At 38.2% G+C, this 22710-nt stretch overlaps 1 protein-coding gene across 1 annotated transcript in view; it reads right to left on the bottom strand.

Annotated features, from left to right (window-relative positions):
* Positions 1-22710, bottom strand: part of PLG (plasminogen) — a 47549-nt gene that overhangs the window by 23689 nt on the left and 1150 nt on the right. The window contains exons 2-19 of the mRNA XM_052678234.1: positions 22118-22253; positions 20916-21022; positions 19507-19621; positions 18453-18616; positions 17816-17945; positions 17570-17688; positions 16194-16356; positions 15181-15308; positions 14472-14631; positions 12579-12772; positions 11448-11596; positions 10662-10755; positions 8617-8734; positions 7661-7735; positions 6600-6740; positions 4776-4882; positions 3524-3669; positions 2344-2502 (exon numbers count right to left, since the gene is read on the bottom strand). Of these exons, the coding sequence (XP_052534194.1) occupies positions 2344-2502; positions 3524-3669; positions 4776-4882; positions 6600-6740; positions 7661-7735; positions 8617-8734; positions 10662-10755; positions 11448-11596; positions 12579-12772; positions 14472-14631; positions 15181-15308; positions 16194-16356; positions 17570-17688; positions 17816-17945; positions 18453-18616; positions 19507-19621; positions 20916-21022; positions 22118-22253 (2405 nt within the window). The remainder of the gene's footprint in view (positions 1-2343; positions 2503-3523; positions 3670-4775; positions 4883-6599; positions 6741-7660; positions 7736-8616; positions 8735-10661; positions 10756-11447; positions 11597-12578; positions 12773-14471; positions 14632-15180; positions 15309-16193; positions 16357-17569; positions 17689-17815; positions 17946-18452; positions 18617-19506; positions 19622-20915; positions 21023-22117; positions 22254-22710) is intronic.

The following is a 22710-nucleotide window of genomic DNA, read 5'->3' on the forward strand; positions in this document are numbered from 1 at the left end:
CTGATGATTTCAATGTCTGAGAACCAGTGATAAAATTAGCTGTTTAGAAATGTCACTGAAACAGGATGAGCATTTATAACTACTTGCTTCATAAGAATCTTATACTCTGTACCTGTGAAGATCTGAAGTCACTTACTGAAGTTTAGATGTATTATCTAGCAATACCTGATGTTCTGCTAAACCACAGCTACATTCCAGTGCCTAAAACTAGCAATAATATCTCTTTATAAATAGTCTATTATGGTTCCCTTTTAATATACATTGTGCAAATGATAAAGGATTTTGTATACTTCTATCATATAAAAGAGACCAAAACAATTAAAAAAGATTTTGTAGTATGCATGCATTTGCTGGAAGTAACATTAAATTTTTTTATATATTTTTCCCCAGACTCCTCAACTAAGATCAGGAAGTTTTGCACTAGAAAGCATGGAAAATGTGCTGATCAGCTTTATCATTTCCTATTATGTTTTAGCTCGAATTTCTGAAAGATATGCCACTTACACATGCCACATGTCCAAAAGACTGCAACATATCTGTATGGAAATTGTTGAGTCAGAGCCTGAACCGCTGATTGAGCACCTGGGGAAAGCACTTGGTCAGTCCTGAAAGAACAGGTGAAGGCAATTCAGCTGTGTGACCAGAAGGGCTGGAGCCTGTCTGCACCTCTCTTAGACCTCATTTAAGGGCTGATTGCATTTGGGGAAGGATCTCAGGTTGGAGATCCTTCCCATGTGGAGTTTTTCCTGCAAGCCTAGATCTTTGGAGATGGGTGAGCACTTATTGTTTTGTAATACCTCTCTGTCATGCCAGTCCATTTGTCATTATACCTCCTGTATCACCATTCCATCACACTGATCTTTCTGATTGTTATAGTATCACATTATCTTTTTTGCAAAGAAAGTGTGAAAGCATCCTGTAGAGGTATTTACTAATCACTTGCTTGGATTTCTGGAAAGAAACCCTATTTCCAAATGTAATGCCTAGTCTCATTAAAATTGTCATATTTGTAGGGTGTTTATGAAGAACTACCCTGACATCAACCTAAATCTATCCAAATAGTATTAAGAAGTAATCTGATGAGAGCTTCCAGGCAAAATGGTCTTGAAATCAAGGACAATAACCTTTGGTTTATTCAAAACAGTAGTGTTGTTGGGTTCAAATGGAGTATGTACATATCTGTGCTGCAGTGATCTGCAAATTACAGGCAGGTGGTACAAAACCTCTGCAAGCAATTGTATTGCTTAGGGAGGCAGACCATCAGGAGGCTCAGCATATACCAGAACAGGTATAAAATATCTCAGATGTTCATTAGGCAATGCCTGCTGGCACTGAGGAGTGGCTTACAGGCACCAAGGGAAACAGGAACAATTCATATATCTGGGAAGTTATTACCAAGGATTTGTGCCAATGTTCTTTGAAGGACTAGCACTACTGGCAGAAAAACAATGCATAGGAAATTGACAAAATATGCCAGACAGTAGCAAACCTTTAATGCACTCAAGGAAGCACTGCACTCAGCAGGTTCTGAAAGTAGACAAGTTTACTGAGCCCATTTTAAACATACACCTCAAAAAACACTGTAGGGACTATTACAAGAGGAGAGCTATGTAGGGAAGTGCTAAGAACTATAGTTACATATAAAACATCTGCAACTAGAGAGTGTGTTGCATTGGATGACAGCAAACTGAACTCTTTCTGCGGCATGCTTCAAGTTTTGGTTCAACACAAAGTTGTTTAGTGATAGTCGTTTTTTTCCATGTGTACATATAGCCTAGGAAATTGAAATGGTTGTAACAGTGTAATTCAAAGCTTATCTTGGCTGGTGAGAGTGCGGGGAATTAGCCTGAGGGAGAAGCAAGCCCACAAGGTCTTCATCCATCTCCTGGCAGCATGGACAGAGTATAGACAGGATTTTTCTCACTCAAGACAGGGGCTGGGTTTGGATGTTAGCTTCCTGCTTCCAGAGCAGCAGAAGGGGAGAAAGATGCCAGTGATAGGTATGGGTCCAGGCCTGTCTGGGTGAGAGTTTCTTGCACTGGTTTTTGGATGACCTTGAATCTAGAAATAGGCCAATTACTTGCGTGTGCAAAGGAGAATGATGGATGTCTGAACAGAAAGAACTTTGTATCTCATAAGAGATGTCTGAAGAAGGAACCTGACAGTCACTGCCACATTCAATGTGCCCGACTGATCCATGCGCAGTACTAAAATAGTCATAATTGGTCAACGTGGTTATTGCTTTGCAGTAACTACTTATTCTCAGCAAAAAATGATATTTATTTAAGATTCTTATGAATTATTTCTATTCTAAAACCATGCTTGGAATGCTGTCCAGATTCAGTGGGTAACCATTACATTCTTGATCCAAGACAGAAAGCTAGGAATTTGGACAAAACCAGTGGGCTTTGATGGCTGGGTACAGTCCAGTCCCCAAGAAGTGACTCCATATTGGACAAATCTATCTTTTCTTTGGCAGACTAGAGGTCCTCCAACTTCAGCCTAGGGATGAGAAAAGAGAATAAGGTAACTCCTCTAGTAAAGGCACTTGACATGCAAACAACAAAATACTGTCAGGAATAACACTGTGGTAACTCTGAAGGCCTCAGAATATAACTGAGGCGAGGGTTGTAGAAAGAGTTTTCTTCTCCTTTTTTTTAACAAAAATTTGAAGAGGATTTTTTTTTTTTCTTCCAAGCACACAGTCATTCATTTTGCTTGAAGAAGAGAGATCCAAGTACAAATCATGGGTGTAGGAATATCCCCAGATCAGCATGAGAATGGCTGTGCAACAAAAGGAAGTACTTAGTTTTCTCCATTCTCTAGCCTACCTGATTCCAGACAAAATGAATGTAATGGTTATGTTTCTTAAAACCCAGGCAAGGCAGGATACGAATATGTATGCTTAGTGATTTGTGTATATATCAATGAATTCACCATCCAAACTCTTGAATGTAGCATTTGTAGTGGCACTGACTACCTGCTCAGACAGGTCAGCATTTGACTGCTGACTGCCTCCTAATAATCATCATCTTTGTTTTGAAAAGTACCCAATACAATATCCTCCATAAAGAAAATCACATTTTAAGTCTTATCTAATATGAAAATCTGAAAACTGGGAACACTTTGAACATTAGATCAGGGAATAAAATAAAGAAGTGATATGATAAAAATGAATGTCAACTGTGAACCAGAAACATTCACTGGTTTCCCTCTGCCTCTACAAACAAAGGAAAGTCCAAATGGCATATCCCAGGGTTACTTTCTGCTGGTATGGAATATTCACAATGCTGGGCTACTAGTACGTACGGGATACATCAGGATATGCTTTGTGGAGGAAGAAGAAATTACCCTACACAATTTTGCAGTTGTTCTGATTGACAGAGTAAGGGAAGAAAGATGCTATGTATGCCTCAGTCCTCACATTTCATGCAGAGACCTTGAACAGATGAAGCTACTTCTGAGCACTGAAAACAAAAATTTACATTCAACCTGCTCACACTCAGAGCTAAATTATTCTTACCTCGCAGTGATGTACTCTTACAAAAGTGAATCCACCACAAAATTCAAGGTTATCTATGTTTCCATTGAAAAATCCAGGACGACAGCACATTCTGTTCTCAAGTATGGGGAATTCAATGTCTTTTAATCTTTTGCCTGTATCAGTACCTTTGAGAATGACCAAGAAAATAGAACAGTTATGAATAGCAACCTAGGCACTGTGACAGTGCAGTGAGGCCTGAGCAATGAAAGAGCTAGGATCAGTCCCAAGCTTGGTCGTAGGTACTTCAGGAGCTGGAGTCTCACTAAAGTTTTTACACTTTTAGTAATTAGTTCATTCCTCTCAACAACCAGCTTGTAAAGTGTTACAAAATAAAGACGGATGTTTAGTATGCAGAACAATCACATTTATTTTAGGCTTTCATTATGGTGTGGTAGCTATGGCTTATGTCAAGGGAAACAGCTTGGATTTACTCTGAGGCTTGAAAGAATTCAAATTATTTTAATGCAGTGTTTACCAGATTGGAGAAACAGTTGAATTTTCCTAGAATACGCTGTATTTAGGTATGGGGCTCTGGCTCTGTTCCTCTTTTCAATAACTAGTTTCATGATATGGCAGGACCCTCTTTCTGCTATAGCTTAAATGTTATAATGGCCTGTTGAAAACTAGACTGTACCCTTTTCTTGTGGCAGTGATCAATAAAATGAACGCAAGAAGCTGCTGCCACCGTGTGGCACGGTAAACAAGAAAACCCTGTCTGCACTGAAGAAAAGTGTTATTGGTAATGCTGATGAATCACGCCACCGATAGAGTGATTATTGCTAGGCACTATTTTCATAGCATCATCTTTATAGCTAAATGACACAAGAAGGAGAAAGAAGCATTGCAACCCATGTGAAAGATTATTATGGTGAAACACAGAGGCAGAAACCTGTTCTGCTGAGATTTTTTTCTCTTTTGATTTCATGAATGCATGCACTAAGAAACTTCTGCTTTTTCATTTTACAAGTGAAGTATTGCTAAGGTACTGCCTGGCACATGAGGTGGGAAAGGCATTCCTCACATGTTCAGAGAGGCAAAATGTGTGTATACGGTGAGAAAGAAATAGAATAACGTTGCCTGGTAATTTCTGACTTAGTTAAATCTTCTGCAAAATTTGTTCCTTTTTTATTTTTTTTATTTATTTTTTTTTTCCAGATCACTAAAGCATATGTATTTTAGGAAAAGATTTGAGAATCTCCTTTAATTTTCAGTCCCACTGAATATGCTTTACCTTTTGTTTTTGCAAAGGCAGTTAGAAAGCATACAGAGTTTCTTTCCAACGTCAGACTTGTTTCAGGCAAACAAACTGGTTTTACATGGTCAGTAATTGTTATAGGACTGGAAAACAAACCAACAAAAAACAGATACTTAGACAAATGATCATCCACTTGTTCAGCCTTCAAACTCAGTAAGCTCTGCAAGAAGGTGGAGAGATGGGGAAAGGTAAAGAAGATGATGATACTTTGAAACTATACAGACGATTATAAAATGGTGTCTGATCAGCTCCTGAAAAAAGTTACCTACCAGCAATTGAAAGTCTCTGAGATACATCTGTGGGCAAAGACACAGTGTGAGCGTATTTGCAGCACAGTGCTAGAGAGCTGATCGCAAGTTACTCAGTCAGAGTTAAAAGAACATGCACAATCTTAAGGCCAACTGTAACAGTTCTTACAGGTGCAGTGATCCTGATTTCTCAGGTCCTCTGTAACTCAGAGACTGTGAACATTTCCAGGGACTTCGTAAGAAGTGGAATGAATGATAAGGGATTAAATAAGGAGACATAGCTAAAGTTACAGAAAAATCTTTTTTCTGGTTACAGGGCTGATGCAACTTTGGATCTCACACACTGTCAAACATCCTACTTCCTTCAAAAAAATAAATATGAAAATAAAACTCTTCCTTATCATAGCATAGTGCCTCAAAGCCTCAACACTGGAATAAAGCTTGATGAGGAATGGACAGGGACCTGCGAAAGTTATTCAGGGAATGAAGACATCGTATATGGAGGTCTTTGCTTTAGGCTGTTGAGTCCCTCAGCAACTCTCAGACAAAGTTGTCTGAAGATAGAAAATGATGGATCACTATCCAGACACGTTTGTTATTTATGGCATGCAGGAAGTGTTCAGGTGACGATTATTGATGCAAAACTGATGATAGTGCTATAGCATGCATAAGTGCACAGAGCATGCAATCGAAGAAGGAATGGACAAATTAGTCACAAGCAATAGCAAATTAAAGAACTGATGAAGCACAAGATCTTTATACTCAATTGAAATTAGTGGGATTGTCATTAACTGAGAAACAGAGAGTCTGAGTTGAAATTTAAGTGAAAGTAACTGTTCTATGTTCATTAAAACTGAAAATATTATGGTGGATGTTTTAAAAAAGAAAAATCCTCTCAGGTCAAACACAAAGTTTTCATGCTCTTCAACTTAAGTGGTGAGCAGAAGATCAAGAGGAAAACTGACGAGTAAGAAGAAAACGTATGGGATCATTCCTAAAGGAAAAAAAAAATTGAAATGAATGCACAGATTTCAGAGCAGACTGCTCAGATGCCTAAGAAAGACACAAATGTGGACTTCAGGAATTGACAATTATGCACGTGAATTTTTCCTATATATCAAGCTTATGATGCTTATGAAACATGCATGTGGCCTGGCCTACAGCACTGGCAGGGAAATTGGACATTTCCACTTGCTCCCAGAAGAAGTCCTGGTGCCTCTTAGCCAAAACTTCAACTGGTTCTCAAAGCTCAGAAGATCCTCCAGGCAGAATTCTACTTGGATTTATTTCTATACTTTCTGTTTCAGTGGAGCTCCAGTCAGCAGGTGCTAAGTGGAACTCCCCATGGCAATCCCTCCTTTCCTGAGATTCTTTGCTAAGCTGTGTAGGTAGCTCACACATGTTCTGCCAGTGAGGTCTTTCAGCAGGAGAGATGCTAGCATTTGCCATTGAGCAGATCCCTAAGATAATATACTCTCACACAAATCCAGGCTAAAATAATTCACAACTTCAGAATAAAGGAGAGAATGGAAAGCTTTGCTTGAAACAGTACCTGTTCAGCTTTAGCAGAGCAATGTCTGCTCCACCGGGTTCCTTCAGTGATTTGTGAACGCTTCGGATTTGCAGGGATGGCTCTTCTGCATTTAGGTTCTGTATTCCAAGAAAGATCCTGTAGGAAGAGGGCTCTACTGACCTGGAAGAAATGACAGTGGCAATGTTACACATCTATACATGTATTCAGGAATGTCACTCATAAAATTTCCTGATTTCTTCAGAGAATTGGAATTTACAAGATGGCTGAGTATTAGTAGTGGGGGTTGCTGTGGCCCAGGTACAAGAACTTGCACTTTGCTTTGTTGAACCTCATGAAGTTCTTCCAGGCACACTGATCAAGCCTGTGCCGGTCTCTCTGGATGATACCATCACAGATGTTTTTCAGTGTACTTTGGAAAGGGCAGATGGAGGAAGTAGCCTCTGTTTTGCTCTCCATTTTTTTAAATGTAAGTGGCAGAAAAGTCTACTTGCTGGCAATAAAAGACAAGAAGTAAGGTGTTGCTTGGGATGATACAGCGAACAGCAGGAAATTTCTTAAGGAAGTCCTCTTTCTACTCTATCCAGCCTCAAAGAGATTCATTTCTCCTTAGACTACCAAAGAATGATGGGTGAGAGGAAGGTGACGAAGCAGTCAAATCACACCTTCTAAAAGTAGTAAACACAAAGAAAAAAAGAACTGGATCCCTGCATTCTGGAGTGTGAAAACAAGAATGACATGCAATTATGTCAATGCAATGACATTAACTGCACCATCAGAAAATCCTTACATCTCAGAAGAAGGATTTAGGAAGAGCCACTTCATCTTTCTCAGCCATCAGTCATCAATGGTATAAAAGTTTTAACTTAGAAAGTGATTCCCCAAGACACACAGTTGCTTACTTCAGACATTAGAGATACTGCTTGCTTGCTTTAACTTGGAGAGATAGTGCAGATGCAGCACAGGCCTAGCAACCATCCCTCAAGATCAACAAGTGCCCAATCAGTTACATTTTGTGCCTCTGATTGATTTTCTCATCCAGCTGCAAGAAATACCTATCCCTCATTCTAGTTGATACTTACTCTTGCAAGCATTGAGCTGCAGTAAGGATGCACTGTGGATGTATCAGAGTGCCAGCACAATGGTGCATGTTGGTACTAGAACAGAGAATACAATAACCTTATTAATCTAAGACCGCACAGTCGATTTGATACCACCTGTGCTGTGTGCAGTGGGAGAAACTAGCAAACAAACAATATGCTCCACATTCAAATATTTTACTGTTAAGAGATTGTCTTATGTCAACTGCAAGAGAATGTTTCTTTTGACAGGCCACTCTTGCTTTCAGGAATTTAAGTAATAAAAGGAATAAAAGTAAATGTGACGTACTGGGTTTATCCTGAGAAACAATTAAGAAAATGCTACATCCTATTTATTTGTAGGATTACCTTGGACTAGATCATTGCATGGATCTTGCTATAGACTTTTAACTTTTCTTGGGATATTATTTATAATAATGATTGTCAACAATTGTGTAGAAACTTTCACTAGCCTTTCTGTAAGCACTTCTTCATCTCCTGTTCTACTACTCTGTGGTGGTGGAAATGCATTTATTTTTGTACAGAGCAGTGATAATCTTCACATAACTTCTAACACAATAGAAATTTAGATTTGAATATTTCTGGGCTTAACTCCCCCCAGTGCAGAATGCAATTAACTGTCATTACCTTCTATGAGACTTAGTCCTTCTCCATTTCCGTAAATCTAAGTGTATCTGTAGTTCAAGTTTGCTCTCTAGATATTCAGAAGAAAGTGGGAATTTTTGTGCTAGAGACCCAACAGAAACTTTCTGTGAACATTATGCCCCCCCCAAAAAAAGAAAGAAAAAAGTTAATTTTATATGTTAAGGTATTTTATACAGAAACCAAACCTAGCCTCCAGAATCATATACATTGTTTTGTACCAATCCCTTTCTAATGCCTGTTCCTTGTGAAACCCTGGTGTTCAGGGATGGTGATACAGTCTGGAGTATCATTACCTTGTCCTGAGACTGACATGCCAAGGCGAAGACCCTGGAGATGCGTCACACATGCTGTGTTGCTCACAGGTCCGCTCACTTCTCCTTGAGAATTTTCCACAGTCATGCTCAGAAGAAGCTACAATGTTAAGAAAAAAAGAAGCTACAATGAAGAATTTTGGTTTACTTCTGTAATGCCAATCACAATGTAATCTGATGGAAAGAGAAAGAGATGAGGCTTCTTATATCTTCTTTGGATTTTCACTGTTTATGTTGGTTTGGATTGCATTATCTGGAACATTTCAACACTGTGCTAATACATGATGTTTGACCTGACAAGAAATCAAGTTCCCTGACAAAAATTATCAGCTGCGTCAAAGATTTAGGTATGGTCAGATAACATAAGTAAAACTACAATGAGTCCTATCTAAATAGAAAAATTTTAGTAGGAAGTTGAAGGGAACAGAGAGCTAAATGAAGTAAGTTTATTGGCCAGGTTAATTCAATACAATAAGAATTCCTAAATTCTTCTAAACTTTACAGGCTACACTCTGATTGGGTTCAAACCAATCACTGAATTATAAAAGAAATTCACTCTCTGTCTCTGTCTTGTCACAAAATTTTCCTATTTTGCTCTCACACTTCTAATTCTGTTTTCTGTTAATCCAATAGATTGAGCTTGGATTCTCTTTAAGGAGCCAAGTAATGCCTTCCTGAGCTACATGCTTATATGGATGTGAAATGTTAGCTTTACTATGAGACAATTAGTAATCAAAGGCAACAGACCGTAAGACTGACATTTTAATTTAAAAATCTAGTATCCCACAGTTCTTTTGATAAGAAATCAGATCTCAGAAGTGAAGTTCCATCACAGCAATTCCAGGGAGCAGGTTTGTTTATAAGATGTGGTACCTATTATTTGTGTAATATTTTGTAATCTTTTATCTGTGCAGCTCTTAGGTCTGGTTGGCAAAATTGATGTGCATGATTGTAACTTATCAATGCTTAGATGAATACACTAGATGGCCAGCTTGACAAATATTACATACTTGTAATGGAGTGATCAGTCTTCACTATTATGCATTGCTACACAGTCAGAGTAGAGTCCTGGCCTCTAGATGTTACAGTAGTACAAATAATACATGAGATGAAGAAGAAAAAGACTTTCCATATCCCCAACATATATTTTAATATATATATATAAACACACACACACAAACACTTATGCATATGTATTTATCTTTATATTTATACATATGTATGCATTCATTACATATATACACATGTATGGGTGTGTACATATATATGTGTATATAGGTATATAGATACACAAACATCTGTCAAAATTCAGGCAAAGATGGGAAGAGCAAAGCAAGTGAGCCTTTGTGACCTAAGTAGCATTATCAGTACACCAGAGCTATTACTGGCATCAATTCCTAGGGTACCACAAAAGTTAAGACATCTTTTGCTGCTGAATTTTCTGCAGACACTACAGCTGCTCAGTGTAATAAATAGAAAGACTGAATTAAGGAAATCTGCATAAAATATCTTGGACCAAATTCACTCCCTACCCCAAAAGAAAAGCAAACTGTCTAGGGACAAATTATTTTTACATCCAGGTCAGAAGAAAATTTATGTCAGCGGATTATGAAAAGGATTTTTGTTTAATCTCTGGTTCTCCAAACTAACAGAAATGTTATTAGCCATTTCTCAAGGCACTAGTCTTGCCACAAAGTGCATGGTAAAACTAGCATGCATATCAAGGAAATCCTCACCTTTGTTTGAGGACTCCTGGGAAAAAAGACATCTTTTCACAGCTTCATTAGGTATTTAAATTCATGTAGCAGCTTCTCTGATAATAAAGAACGCATGAATCTATGAATCTATGAAATCTTATTGAGGATTCTCAACACCAGGTTATCTAAATGGCTGAATATTAGAGACATCTGGTTTGGTCTAACTGCCCTACATTGAAATCTAAAGTTACTACCTACTCCAGCTGTTTGTAGCTAAATTTAAAACTTTTTGTGATTGCCATGAACAGAGAAGTCTTTAAGGATAATTACAGCAGCGCGGGATTTCACAGTACTCCCATATTTTTTCTGGATCTGTTGTGAAGCACCAAAGACCATTTACATCTCCATCAGGATTCCTGCAGTACTGTAACAATTACAAAAACAAAGAATGAAGACTGCAAATGTTAGCCACTTTATGAAGAAGTCTATAAGTGCATGTTTTCTAAAGATATTAACCTGAATCTTTGAACTATGTTCCCCAATCACTTCCTCACTGCATGTTAAACACTTTGTAAACAAAATTCCTCTAAACAAATCCACCCTCTCAATAAGATTCATTATTTTCTGTATATCAAAACCAACTGTAAGATCAGACAAATATGATAAAGCAGCTATCATTTTCTGAATCCACCAGGAGTCAGCCTAACTCTAGTGCTTTTTAAATTAAGTTTGACATAGGATGACTAAGTGTTTTGAAATAAGGCGTTTGCTATTGCCCTAATACTTCTTCCACTGAAATTAGTGAGAGCAAATTAGGTTAGTCCTGAGAGTTTGCCACAAGCCTGCTCAGTTGGTGAAAGACAACAAAAATCTTTGCTCTGGTGCTTGCAAAAATAAGGGAAGTCCTTATCAGCTCTATGTTGTACATCTACGCTTGAAATACCAACATCTTAAGTACTATAACATGCATCTTTCCCTCTTCACTACTGCTATGGGCATGGGTTATCAGCATAATGATTTGCAAGTACACTTAGGCTCAACGTGAAATGTTTGCTGAGGAGTCATGGAGAAGAGAGTCAATGTTCAACAACTCCAGTAGCAGTAGAAGATGTTTACATTTTTATCCAGGCCTGCTCTTGGATGAGTCAGAGGAGTGAAGTATTTGTGGCTATGAGGGCTCTGAGAACTCCACTCTTGACAAGTTCTGCCATTTCCAGTTTTTGCTACTGTGCCACGGTAATCTTTACCATTGCCATTAATGCAGTCTGTGCAAAAAGGGAAAAGGAGATGATTGTTATCTACTGAATCTGTATGTGCTGGTGCTGCGGAAAGCAGAACTAAGCCAGATTAAGTACTTTTAGGACTTCCTCATTCTCTACTGTCTTTAGCAGAAAGGGTTGTGATGTCTTGCCTGTCAAGATGTTCTCTTGGACACGTAGAGTAAATGAACTGCAAAACAATATATTCAAGGAACTGCAGGCTGACATTTTTATGAAGCATATTGTAATATCTGAAGACTTTAAGATCCCGGTTAAACTAAAATTAGGAAGCACCTTTGATGAGAAAATTATCTTTAAGAGTTAGCAGCCCATTACACTGAGAAAGCAATTGTTGTCTCCAAGAAAGTTGCTTCAGGTACTTCCTCCTTCTGCATGTAAGAGTACACAGTGCCTTTTAGAAATGAATCTTTTATCCAGCCCTGTCACCCTCCTTTGCAACACAATTATTCAGTGGAGCTCTATGGAGCATTCAGAAAAGTCACACTGCTTTGACCAACATAGGCTATTAATTAAGGAAGCAATAAAGAAGGATAGAGAAGAAGCCTACTTCTCTTGGTGTACACATTTTGAAAAACACAAACACAAGCACAGTTGTCTATGAACAATACAAGAGGATTAGAACAACCTCCTAAAAACAATAAAGCAAGGCACAAACAAAATTCCCTGAAAATTTATTATCGTTGTATTTCAATAGCACACAGCTACAGAAACACTAGAAGTGTTCTCTATTTTCATTCATTCTCCTAAACGAAGATGATTTCTCACAGAATGCCCTGTAAAATGATACAGGTGGCAAGATATACTCTGGTTAAGGAGAATTTGCTGCAAAATTCAGTAACACAGTTGTGACTGTCGGAGGACAGATGTGCCTGTTTTGTTGTAGCACTACTCAAGAATAATTGTGTTAGATTGCCGTTTGTTTGATCCATAGACTGTAGAGGAGGTGACAGCTAATGCCAGCTGTTACCAGATGTCATGGGGGGGATATTCAGGCCAACAGTTTGTGCCATTGTTGCAGGGTGGTGGTTTGGCGTGGCTTCCTCAGTTTGATCATCACATCTCTTGAGACTGCAGTACTCCCATGGAACGCTGGGGTCTGTGGTGAAACACCATGGGCGGCTATCACCATCTGGATTTCTACAGTAGTTCTCCCTCAAATCCCTGCAAAAATAAGTACAAATATTCATGCTGCATAAGACTGAAAGTAATCACAGGAGCGCCTTTCCAAAAAGCTATCTACTACAAAGAGATAAACACATTTTTTAATTCTTTTACTTATTGCCAGATATATTATTACCACCAAAAACATCTATGACTGAGATAAAATTGAAGTTAAATTCTGGCTGCAATATGTTTATATGCTGAGTAGCTAAATAAATGGCAGCTATGACAATGAATTTATTTCAAAGTACATATATATGAGCATACATAATCATGTGAATGTGCAAATTAGCTATAAATATGCTGGAAGATTTTTCTTTTTTTAATGTCAAAGGGTTCTTTCACAAATGAAGAAGAATAGAAACTGAATACTCATGCAAATTATTACTATTGTTATTAACTTTGTTTAATAACAAACAAACACATGGTAATTCAGGGAGTGCACAGTATTTGCTGGGATGAATGAAACTGGAATTCTTCTCTCCGGAAAGTTGCAGAGTTGTAATATTTTCCCATCCTCAAAAAACTGAAATACTTTAAAAAAAATAAATTCCAGAACATATTGATCCCACATTTTCACAGCTGCTTTTCAATTATTTAAAATGTCTGTGAAAAACAGTGTCTCCTCTGAGGATGTTTCAGTTTCAATATGTAAGAACTTTCAATGGCAAACAAATATGGCTGAAAAAAACAGTCACAGAAATTGAAAAGTAGGATGGCATCATAAAAAAAAAAAAAAAAAAAAAAAGGAAGAAATTTTTTTAAAAGTAGTAACCTTCCTGCCCATCACAGAATCATAGGAGTTGGAAAGGACCTCTGGAGATCATCAGGTCCAGACCTCTGCTAAAGCAGGCTACATAAGAAAGCATCTATGAAGGTTTTGAATATCTCCATAGAAGAAGACTCCACAGCCTTTCTGGTCATAGTGTTTCAGTCCTTGTTTTTCTTCGTGTTTGTATGGAACTTCCTATGACTGCGCTTGTGCCCATTGCCCCTTGTTCTGTCAATTGGGCATCACCAAAAGGAGCCTGGCCCCAGCCATTTGGCTCCCACCTATACTCGTGATCCATCAAGCAATTATGGGTATCATAGCAATTCTTTTGTTTTTGTGTGCTTATATAACCAGCACATTAGTAATTATGGTTAGTTCTCTAAGCTGTTACTAATCCAGTATTTCTATTCTGGAGAAGAAAGTAAACAAGTCAAGTGAGAAAATTCAGGGAATTCAATTAGGGATGTCCAGTTCCAACCACAAAGGAAGTTTCAAATAGTATCTCTAACAATGATGTTCTTGTCCGCGTGTTTTGCAACATACATGCTCTGTTCTCCCCAGGTAAAACAAGTAGAAAAAAAGTACTGCAGAGCTCTCAAATTCTTAAATAAAATACATATTTCAGCAGATGCCTAAACTCTGGGTACAAGCCTCTCAGATTTGGTTACACCAGTTCAGATTTATGAATAAAAGAACACAACTTTATTTTAATAAGAATTTAAATAACAGGAAAATAACAGGTTTAGAAACATGAGGCTAATAGGAAATATTTTCTGAATCTTGATAAAATTACAGTGAAAGAAACTATCTTTTATAGATACAGTCCCTATCAGTGTTTCAAAGCATAGATGTACTGAGATAACAAAATCGGTCTCATTTTCAGCACTGGTCATTGTCAGACAGAGAAAAAAAGTGAGATAAACATACGCATTTGGGAATTTTTCTGGGGTCTTTTCATGGTCATGTGGAGACTTGGAGCTCCAGGCTTGGCATTTCCGTCCTGATACAGTGATGGAAGTTGTGCCACGATAATTCAGGCCTTTGCCTTGATAGCACTCCTCTGGCAAGACTACCTGTGTAGACACATCTGCAGCAGAAAACAGAAACAGATCTCTTGCATCATGATTTTATGATTGTATTGAGTAGGCACAAGAAAACATTGAATTTGTAAGAGAAGAAAAAGGATGGACTCATTTTTGCAGTGGACTTCCTACGAGAGCACGTTAGCCAGTGTGAAAAACAGAAGGGCATTTCCAAAGTTATTTAGAATTTTCATAGATTATCCTCATACATCAGATGCTGGCCAGTGGAGGGTGCATTCCTCTGTTTCATTGTGGCATTTGTGGAAATGTTTGAGTTGAAAATGAAAACTCCTCAAAGGTGAGAGATCTTAGTGATTTTGTCTCTATTTCTAGAATACAGATTATGTTAAATTTCTGGCCTCCTCTTATCCTTTCAATTGAACAATTTCCTTGTTGTTTTCTCTGCTTAAGTCAATGGGTACCTCACAGGAGATTTTGTTACAACTGGACCTTGGAAGCCACTGTCCCCTCTTTTACTTTTTTTTTTTTTCACAATGAGAAGCAAGGAGTGTGTCTCTGCTTTGATGTCCTTAAGTTCACTCCACTACTCATACCAGCACTTTGTTCTATCCCGTCACATTGGGGAACTGCACAGTATTCCCACCGGACACTGCTGTTGATGGTGTAGCACCAAGGCCTCTTCTCTCCATTAGGGTTTCTACAGTAGTTTTCCTCTAAACCCCTGAAACAGAAACATTCACTTTAAATAACTCACTGGAGTAAAAAACAGTTATGTACAAGACTATTCACAATTGGTGCATGCAGAAGTCAGTGATTATATTCATTCTTTTTAGAGGTACATTACCTCATTCACCACTATTCCTAGCTAGTCAACAGCCATTGAATTTATAGTCCAAATGATGATGTCCTATGAAGAGTTTCTATGATGCTTACACTTTCTCCTCTTTTCTTGAGACCAGAAAAGGGCAGTAATAGGTGACTTTAAAACACAAGCCATTAGTGCACCTGACACCCTACTGCAAGAACAAGGCAAGGCTGGATGTCACATGGTGCAAGGAGCTCTCTGCTCTCAACAGCCATCTGCAGTGACGATGGACAGGGTTTTGCATGCCCAGAAAATCTCACAGGATCCATTTCACGACCTACTGGTCCCAAAGAGGAATACAGCTAAAAGCCTGGCTGGTTCCAGCTACCTGAGCCCATTGATAATGCTCTTCAGACCCAGATTCACTGACCTCAGAGTACAGGAAAGTATTAGAGCATCTTGAGCCTTGGAGCATTGCTTTTCAGAAGCGTAGCACATCAAAAGTGTGTCAAAGAACACAACCAGGGGTTTTGATAATATAAAAGCAGTAAATACTTACAACTGCAGTGGGATGAGAAGGAATGCAAGTATAGGTGACATAAGTACATGAGAATTAAGTTGGCTAAAAGAAAAGGAGTGCAGAAAAAAAAATGAAGGGCAAGGCCTGAATAGCAGTAGTGAGAGGTGATAAAAGAGAGAAAACAGCTTATCAGTGTAGCTGCTCCTCTTGTCTTTTTATCTGGATCACTAAGGGAAAACCACGTTCTTGCATATTTGCTAGAATGAGGAGTCTCAGCATACTTGCAGGGGTATCTATCAGGAATCCAGCCATGTTTGTGAGGAAACTGCGTGTTCCAATGCTGGCAGGTGTTTCCTGATGCAGTGATGGCAATCCTGCCTCGGTAGTCATCTCCGTTCCCTGAAACACACTGGGAGCCCAGGCCAGAGGTTGGTGGATGCACAGCTGTAACAGGATTTAAAAAAAACAAAAGTGAAGAATAGAAAAATTGCAGCTAGACAATGCTTTCAACTATATTAAAAAAATATATATTTCTATGCTTTCTATTATGGTAACATGCAAATTTTTCTTTCAGCAGAGATTACGCTGGTGAAAGGCGATGGCAAATCAAAAGCATTTTCACTAATAGTCAGGCTGCCTAATGGTTGCCCTGTGTCTGCCCCTTTACAACAGTCACTAATGAGGTTACTTCAGAGGTACAGCTCTGGAGTCAGTGGATTGGGATTGTAAGACAGAAGAAAGAGTGGGAGAAAATGAATTGGCTTAGCATATGAGGAACATCAAAATAAAAGCAATGAATAGAACCACAGAACCTGAAGAGGGTAAAAGAAAAGGAAACATATTTATATTACATATCCATTGTATAGGTAATTCCCAGAGCAGAAAAAATGGGACTCAAATGATGGGTCTGTTCTTTAAACTCAAAGTTTTAAGCACAAAATGGAGAGACTATGGTATCTTTCACAACTTCATCATACATGTAATTATGATTGCTGAAATAAACTATGAAACAAATGCTGCTGCTTACAGCACTGGCAAGAGCAGATGCTAAGAAAGCAAGCTCTACTTATACAAACACGAAGTATTTTCTCAAAGTGCAGTCTACTTCTAATAATGGCAGTGCTAATGTCATTATTCAGTGCCTTGGAAATGTCCAGAACTAGTGTGTTCTTCTTCATGGTCAAGTTAGCTAACAATTGAATTAAGTTTTCTCCTGAGGCCTGAACTTGTTTCTCAGGACTTATCCCTCTCTAAGAAAGAGGCAGTTCTACCTCTGCAGGTCAGACTCAGGTAAAATATTGCAATACAGCCATGGAGGCTAATGCATTTCTCATGACTCTGCCTTCTCAGGTAACTGGAAAAGCAAGGTGGTTGAAGAGAGAATGTCCTGCCTTTCAGGTGAATTGAAAAGTATGGTTGTTTAGGAAAATCAGTTTCCATAACACCTCTGGCATTGTGCATCTGCACTCTCAATCACCTTACATGATTTTATGCAGTAGTAGCATAGTGAATGATTCTGCTCATTTCTGTACACTTTCTCATATTCACAAGGACATCCTCGGGATATTCACAACTGTCACCTCTTGTCTTTCCCCTCCCTGCATTATTTTAATTACAGGAGCTACCCTATGGAGCGATCTCAAGGAGTCAGACTCACTGCAACGAGGAATGTTGCAATATTCCCAGCGCTTAGTGGGGCTCATGGTGAAACACCAGGGCCGAAGTTCACCATCTGGATTACGGCAGTAATTCATCTTCAAGTCCTTCCCTGGAAAGCTGCACATTGAAAATGAAAGATGAGCTTATGAGTTCTTTGTGGATAGCTGTGGCAGTATGATTGCAGGCAGGGTCCCCCAAGCACTGCGGAAATGAGTGGGGCAACACAGCACTAAGAATGACTCACTGTCTCAGGGTATATCCATGCATATGAGGTTCTTGGGCATCCCAGCGCTGACACTCAAGTCCAGACTCTGTTCTGGAAACATTTCCATGATAATCCTCACCATTACACTCCATGCACTCGACTGTGGGATCTATGTAGAATGAAAACAAAACAAGGTTCACACCAGCCCTTGAACTCTGATCCTCATGAAAGATTACACTGACAGGAAAACAGAAATAATAGAATTTTTTTGTTCTTCTAGAAGGTTTTGCCCTAAAGAATGATTAAAGGAATCCAGAAGACTCGGGATGATAGCCTAGTCAGATGAATCAAGCTTTAGAGATAGATATCATTTGCTGAGAGTGCTTTGTCATGTATTTGCATGTGCTGATTGCACTGGAGTCTTTATATACAACACAGAAATTGGGTTAGTCTTTACTCTTGTTAAAATTAAATAAATCAGTAGGGGTAAGAGCAAAACACTACCATCAAATCACTAAAATAATAATAATAATAATAATAATCCTCTGTATCTTCTAAAATTTCAGCTTGACCTAAAATCATGTTCGAAACCAACCTGCAATAATAAAATAAGAAAAAACAGCAGGAATAATATTATGTCCTTGCTGAAAACCCATTCCCAGAAAAATAAATATACCTTCTCCAGTCTGCATGACCTGCCCCTCACACTCTGGAATGTTACAGTAATCAAATCTGGTAGCAGGATCTGTTGTATAACACCAGGGTCCTCTTATATCCCCATCAGGATTTCTACAGTAGTTTTCCTCCAACTCTGCTCTGGGGTGTTTTTCAGGTGTAAAGCTGTAATAGTATTAAAATTATATTTTAATACAATTCTCTCAGTAGAGCAGAAAGGATATGTCAAACATACTCAGCTCCTTTTGGGCTCTATTCATTCAGAGTAGAAATGAGAGAAACGGATTCCAAATACTACTCCATAAATGAAATCTGAAGATCATTTTCTAAACTATCATCAGTAGTAATCTCTTCAAGTAATCTCTTCATAGACCCCAATTGCCAATGATGAGTGAGCATACAGCTTATAAGAACTCTGCAAATCTCAAAGAAATATTATCATCTCTACTACATGAATCCAGCTATCTAATCAACTCATTGCAACCTGGGGTCTGTGATCTATTTTTCCTAAGACACCTACTTGAAAAGTGTAGTATTTCTGGAGGCTAGCAAGCTACTGCAACTGGATCCGAACTTGCAGAGACTGAAGGAAGTCTTCTGATGAATTTTCCAATAGCAATCCTCCCTGGGAAGACTAAAAGATTTTTAAACTACAAATCTAAGTAAGTGGTTCCAATTTTCATTAGAGCATGGGCTGGCAGGGGAGTCAGAGACCTGGAAAGACACCACTGCTCATTGTTTTCACATCTCCAACAGAAGAAAGAAATTCTGGCCTCTGTGTCACTGGTAATAAAACATTCATTCAGTTTTGGTGGAAGAAGCATTTCACCTTCTTAAGATGCACAGTGAGTGGACAAAACTTCTCCAGCTGACAATGCAGCCTTTTCTTATCTAGACCATTACAGTTCTCTGAATCAAAACTAATACAAGAGCTGAAAATTGTCTTAAAATGTCACTTTAATAACTTGCAATATGAAGTTGTTTATACACATGAAGTTGGGAAAGCTTGGAAATGATTCAGAACAATATGAAGACAAATATAAATAAGGTCTTACTTTGGATTGTGGGGTGATTTTTCTGCCCATTTCTGGCATGGAATACCTCTCCAAGTTTTGGCTTCTGTTCCTCTGTAGTCCTCCCCAATCCCTCTTTTACATTGTAGAAGGTAAACTGAAATTGAATTGTTTTTTGTTGATTTTTTTTTTAATTCAGTAATGCTGCAACATTACATCTCTTAAAACTCAGAGTGTGCAGATGTAACTTTGAAGTTAATCACTTTAGATATGTTTTGAACCTCTCGCACATGTGAACACAGAGATGTGATTCTGTAAGGTATTTAAAAATGCATTAGTTAGAAATGAATAAGTAACTAGAGAAGAAAATTCTTGAAGCATTTTATGAAGCTAATAAAATCAAATTAGAAAAGAAGATGTAACAAGTTACAACTACGAATTGCATATTACATTATCATAATACTGGGATATAAAACAAGGTCTTTCACTGACCTCTGGAGATTCCTTGAAATGTATTTTTTGTAAGCACATTCATAGCTTAAGTATCATGCAACTATTCCTTCAAGGGACTACAAATTATAGAGTCATAGAAACATAGAATAACTGAGTTCAGGAAGGTCAGTGGGATGAAATTTGGGATTGGAGACATCAAAAAATAAAAAATAAAAAATAAATTGATGTTTCCTCTTTTTCTGAAGAGATGAAGGCTCCTAGGTATAAAAATCACATCCTCTGGTAATAACATGAGGACCAAGTATATCTCTTCAGATGTTTCAGAAGTTTGGAAGAGCTTGGACAGTGGCAAGCGGTGTAAAGAACAGAAGAAGTTAGGGATGTGTCTTGATTTATGCTAGTTTATGCCAGTGTTACTTTCTTGCTCTCTGTTACAGAATATAATTTGGGTCAAATATTATTTATTAATTTAGAAGAGTTAATCTCAATTTAATATCTAATTACTTATGTATATGTATATTTGGTTTCAATATATATGCCAAAGAATTGTGCAGCAGAAACTCCTCTTTTATCCATTTCTAACTTAAAAGATAACAGGTCAATTTTTACTTTAGTAAAGGTATCAGATTTAAAATGTTGAGGCACTGGCTACAATCTTCATTTCTACTGATTTCTTCTAAATAAACACAATAAATACTGATTGGGAAGAAAAAGGCATGATTTTTGCTTTGTAGTATGTTTATTATGCCTGATCATAGTAACACACAACTACAGGAGAGTACACAACTACTGAGTCCAGTCCAAGTCATATATAAGAATCCATGGTGCTAAACGGGGAATTCTCTGGCAGTTCCAAATAAGTTCATAATGGGTTCAAGCTCACCTCACTGAAACTGTTACCACCTTCAATCATTTTCTCCAGCACCGCAGCAGGGAATGCAAGGATGCAGTAAAAAATAGACAATGTATAAATGTGTAGTGTCATACTATATACATACTTTTCTTTTCATAGAGAACTGCATCTTCACTGTGGAATACAACTGTTGTTTTGGTATTTTCAGCCAATGTCAAACACTGTAGCTTTTTCTTGGTGAATAGGAAGGCCCTGTTGAGAAGAACATAGGAAACAACCTTTAATTCAGTTCAAATTTTCAAATTTTCATTAATTTTCTATAAATTATTATTTTATTAGCACTTTTTATATCCATCTGGCTCTTTCAGAGGCTGTTCTCAATACTTGAGACGCAGACATTTTCTACTGCTCTGAAGTAGCTGGCATTTTCAAGATGTGAGAGTATGTCAATAAGTTACTGTGTGAGAAGCTAGCTGCAGCATTGGCAAAACACTGCCAATGGCATTCTAGCTGCTTAAGTTAGTACCTTTCCCTACAATGCATTAAAACCATCTCGCTCCTCTTTTGTGAAACAAGGCAACATCAGGCTAAACAAGTGCAAACAGCCCTTCAGGAAGCATTGTATAAGAGTAGGAACTTAGGCTTTTGTAGAGAAAGACAGATGCACTGCAGATTCACCCTTTAATTGACCTTTTGCTAATTTATAGGCGGAGATAAGCCACAAGGCAAGGGCATAGATGATGCTGTTGTAAGCAGAGCTGCAGGAGCATGAGGATGCTGGTGTGGGAAAAGCTGTAGCGGGAACAACTGTAGCACCTGGCTCCTCACCCCATCCTGGCTAATCTACAGGTGCAGATTGTGCCTTCAGCTCCTCAGACAGCCCCTATTGTCTGCATAGCCACCAGCCCTGACCTCTGAAGAACAAGGGGTCCTCCCAGGAGGGACTTCGCAGGAGCTGGCACCTGAATGACAGTCCCTTGTGTTCCCCAAGGGCTGTGGACTTGTTTTACACAAATGTGTTCATGTACATCTCATGCTAAAGCTCCCACCCTGGTTTCTGAGTAGCATATTTCTGAAGAAGATGGGTAGAGCAAAAGGGTTGAAGAAAACTCAGTATTATTTTATTACAATGTTTCTTGTGGAAAATGTGCACCACTTCACTAGTATGTTGAAATGACAAAACAAACAAACAAACAAACAAAAGCATTACGTGTTTGTCTCTTTCATACTTTCTTTTTTTTCCAGCTACATATTGCAGAGGTTTATTTATTTGTTTGCTCTCTGTCCAAATTTGAGGATGTAAACTTACTTGTAAGCAAGAGCAGATTAAGATTCAACAGAAATTACCTGCAATTAAAATTTATTTCAGCATCACATTTCTCTGCACATTCTTTTTCATTATTTGTACTGTAAAACTCTTTATTTCTAGTAAGTATCCAAACACCATCTGTTCTTAAATAGTCATCCAGTATGTCTCCTTTCACTACAAGAGAAGAAAAGGAATCAAGCATTAAAAATTGGAATTCTGCAGTTACGAAGATCTGTGACTTTGTGTCCCACTTTTCATACAGTGTTGGCAGGTGAAGTCCCATTTATCTAAAGCTGTCAAAAAAACATCAGTCAGAGAATGATGGGAAGTGGTATCAACACTAAAATTTTGGAGAACTGCAAACTGGGAGACTGTGAGATTATGAGCCTATGTGGAAACCACAATCACCACAGTTTCATTGCTTAGTGAACAGTTTGTCCCCCATATATCTTGCCCTGGAATAAGAAATCTCAATCAATAAAAAGACAGTGTAATCCTTCACAGTGACCACCACTAAGTTTGTTGTAATAGCTTATGCAGGCTTAATAATGAACTTGTCAGGCTACATCTCTGGTGCAACAGAATATTCCATTATAAATTAGTGAATCAATTAGTGTGATTATATCTGAAA

Source organism: Tympanuchus pallidicinctus, unplaced genomic scaffold (genome assembly GCF_026119805.1).
Source record: "Tympanuchus pallidicinctus isolate F22 unplaced genomic scaffold, pur_lepc_1.0 scaffold1, whole genome shotgun sequence".
Classification (NCBI taxonomy): Eukaryota; Metazoa; Chordata; class Aves; order Galliformes; family Phasianidae; genus Tympanuchus; species Tympanuchus pallidicinctus.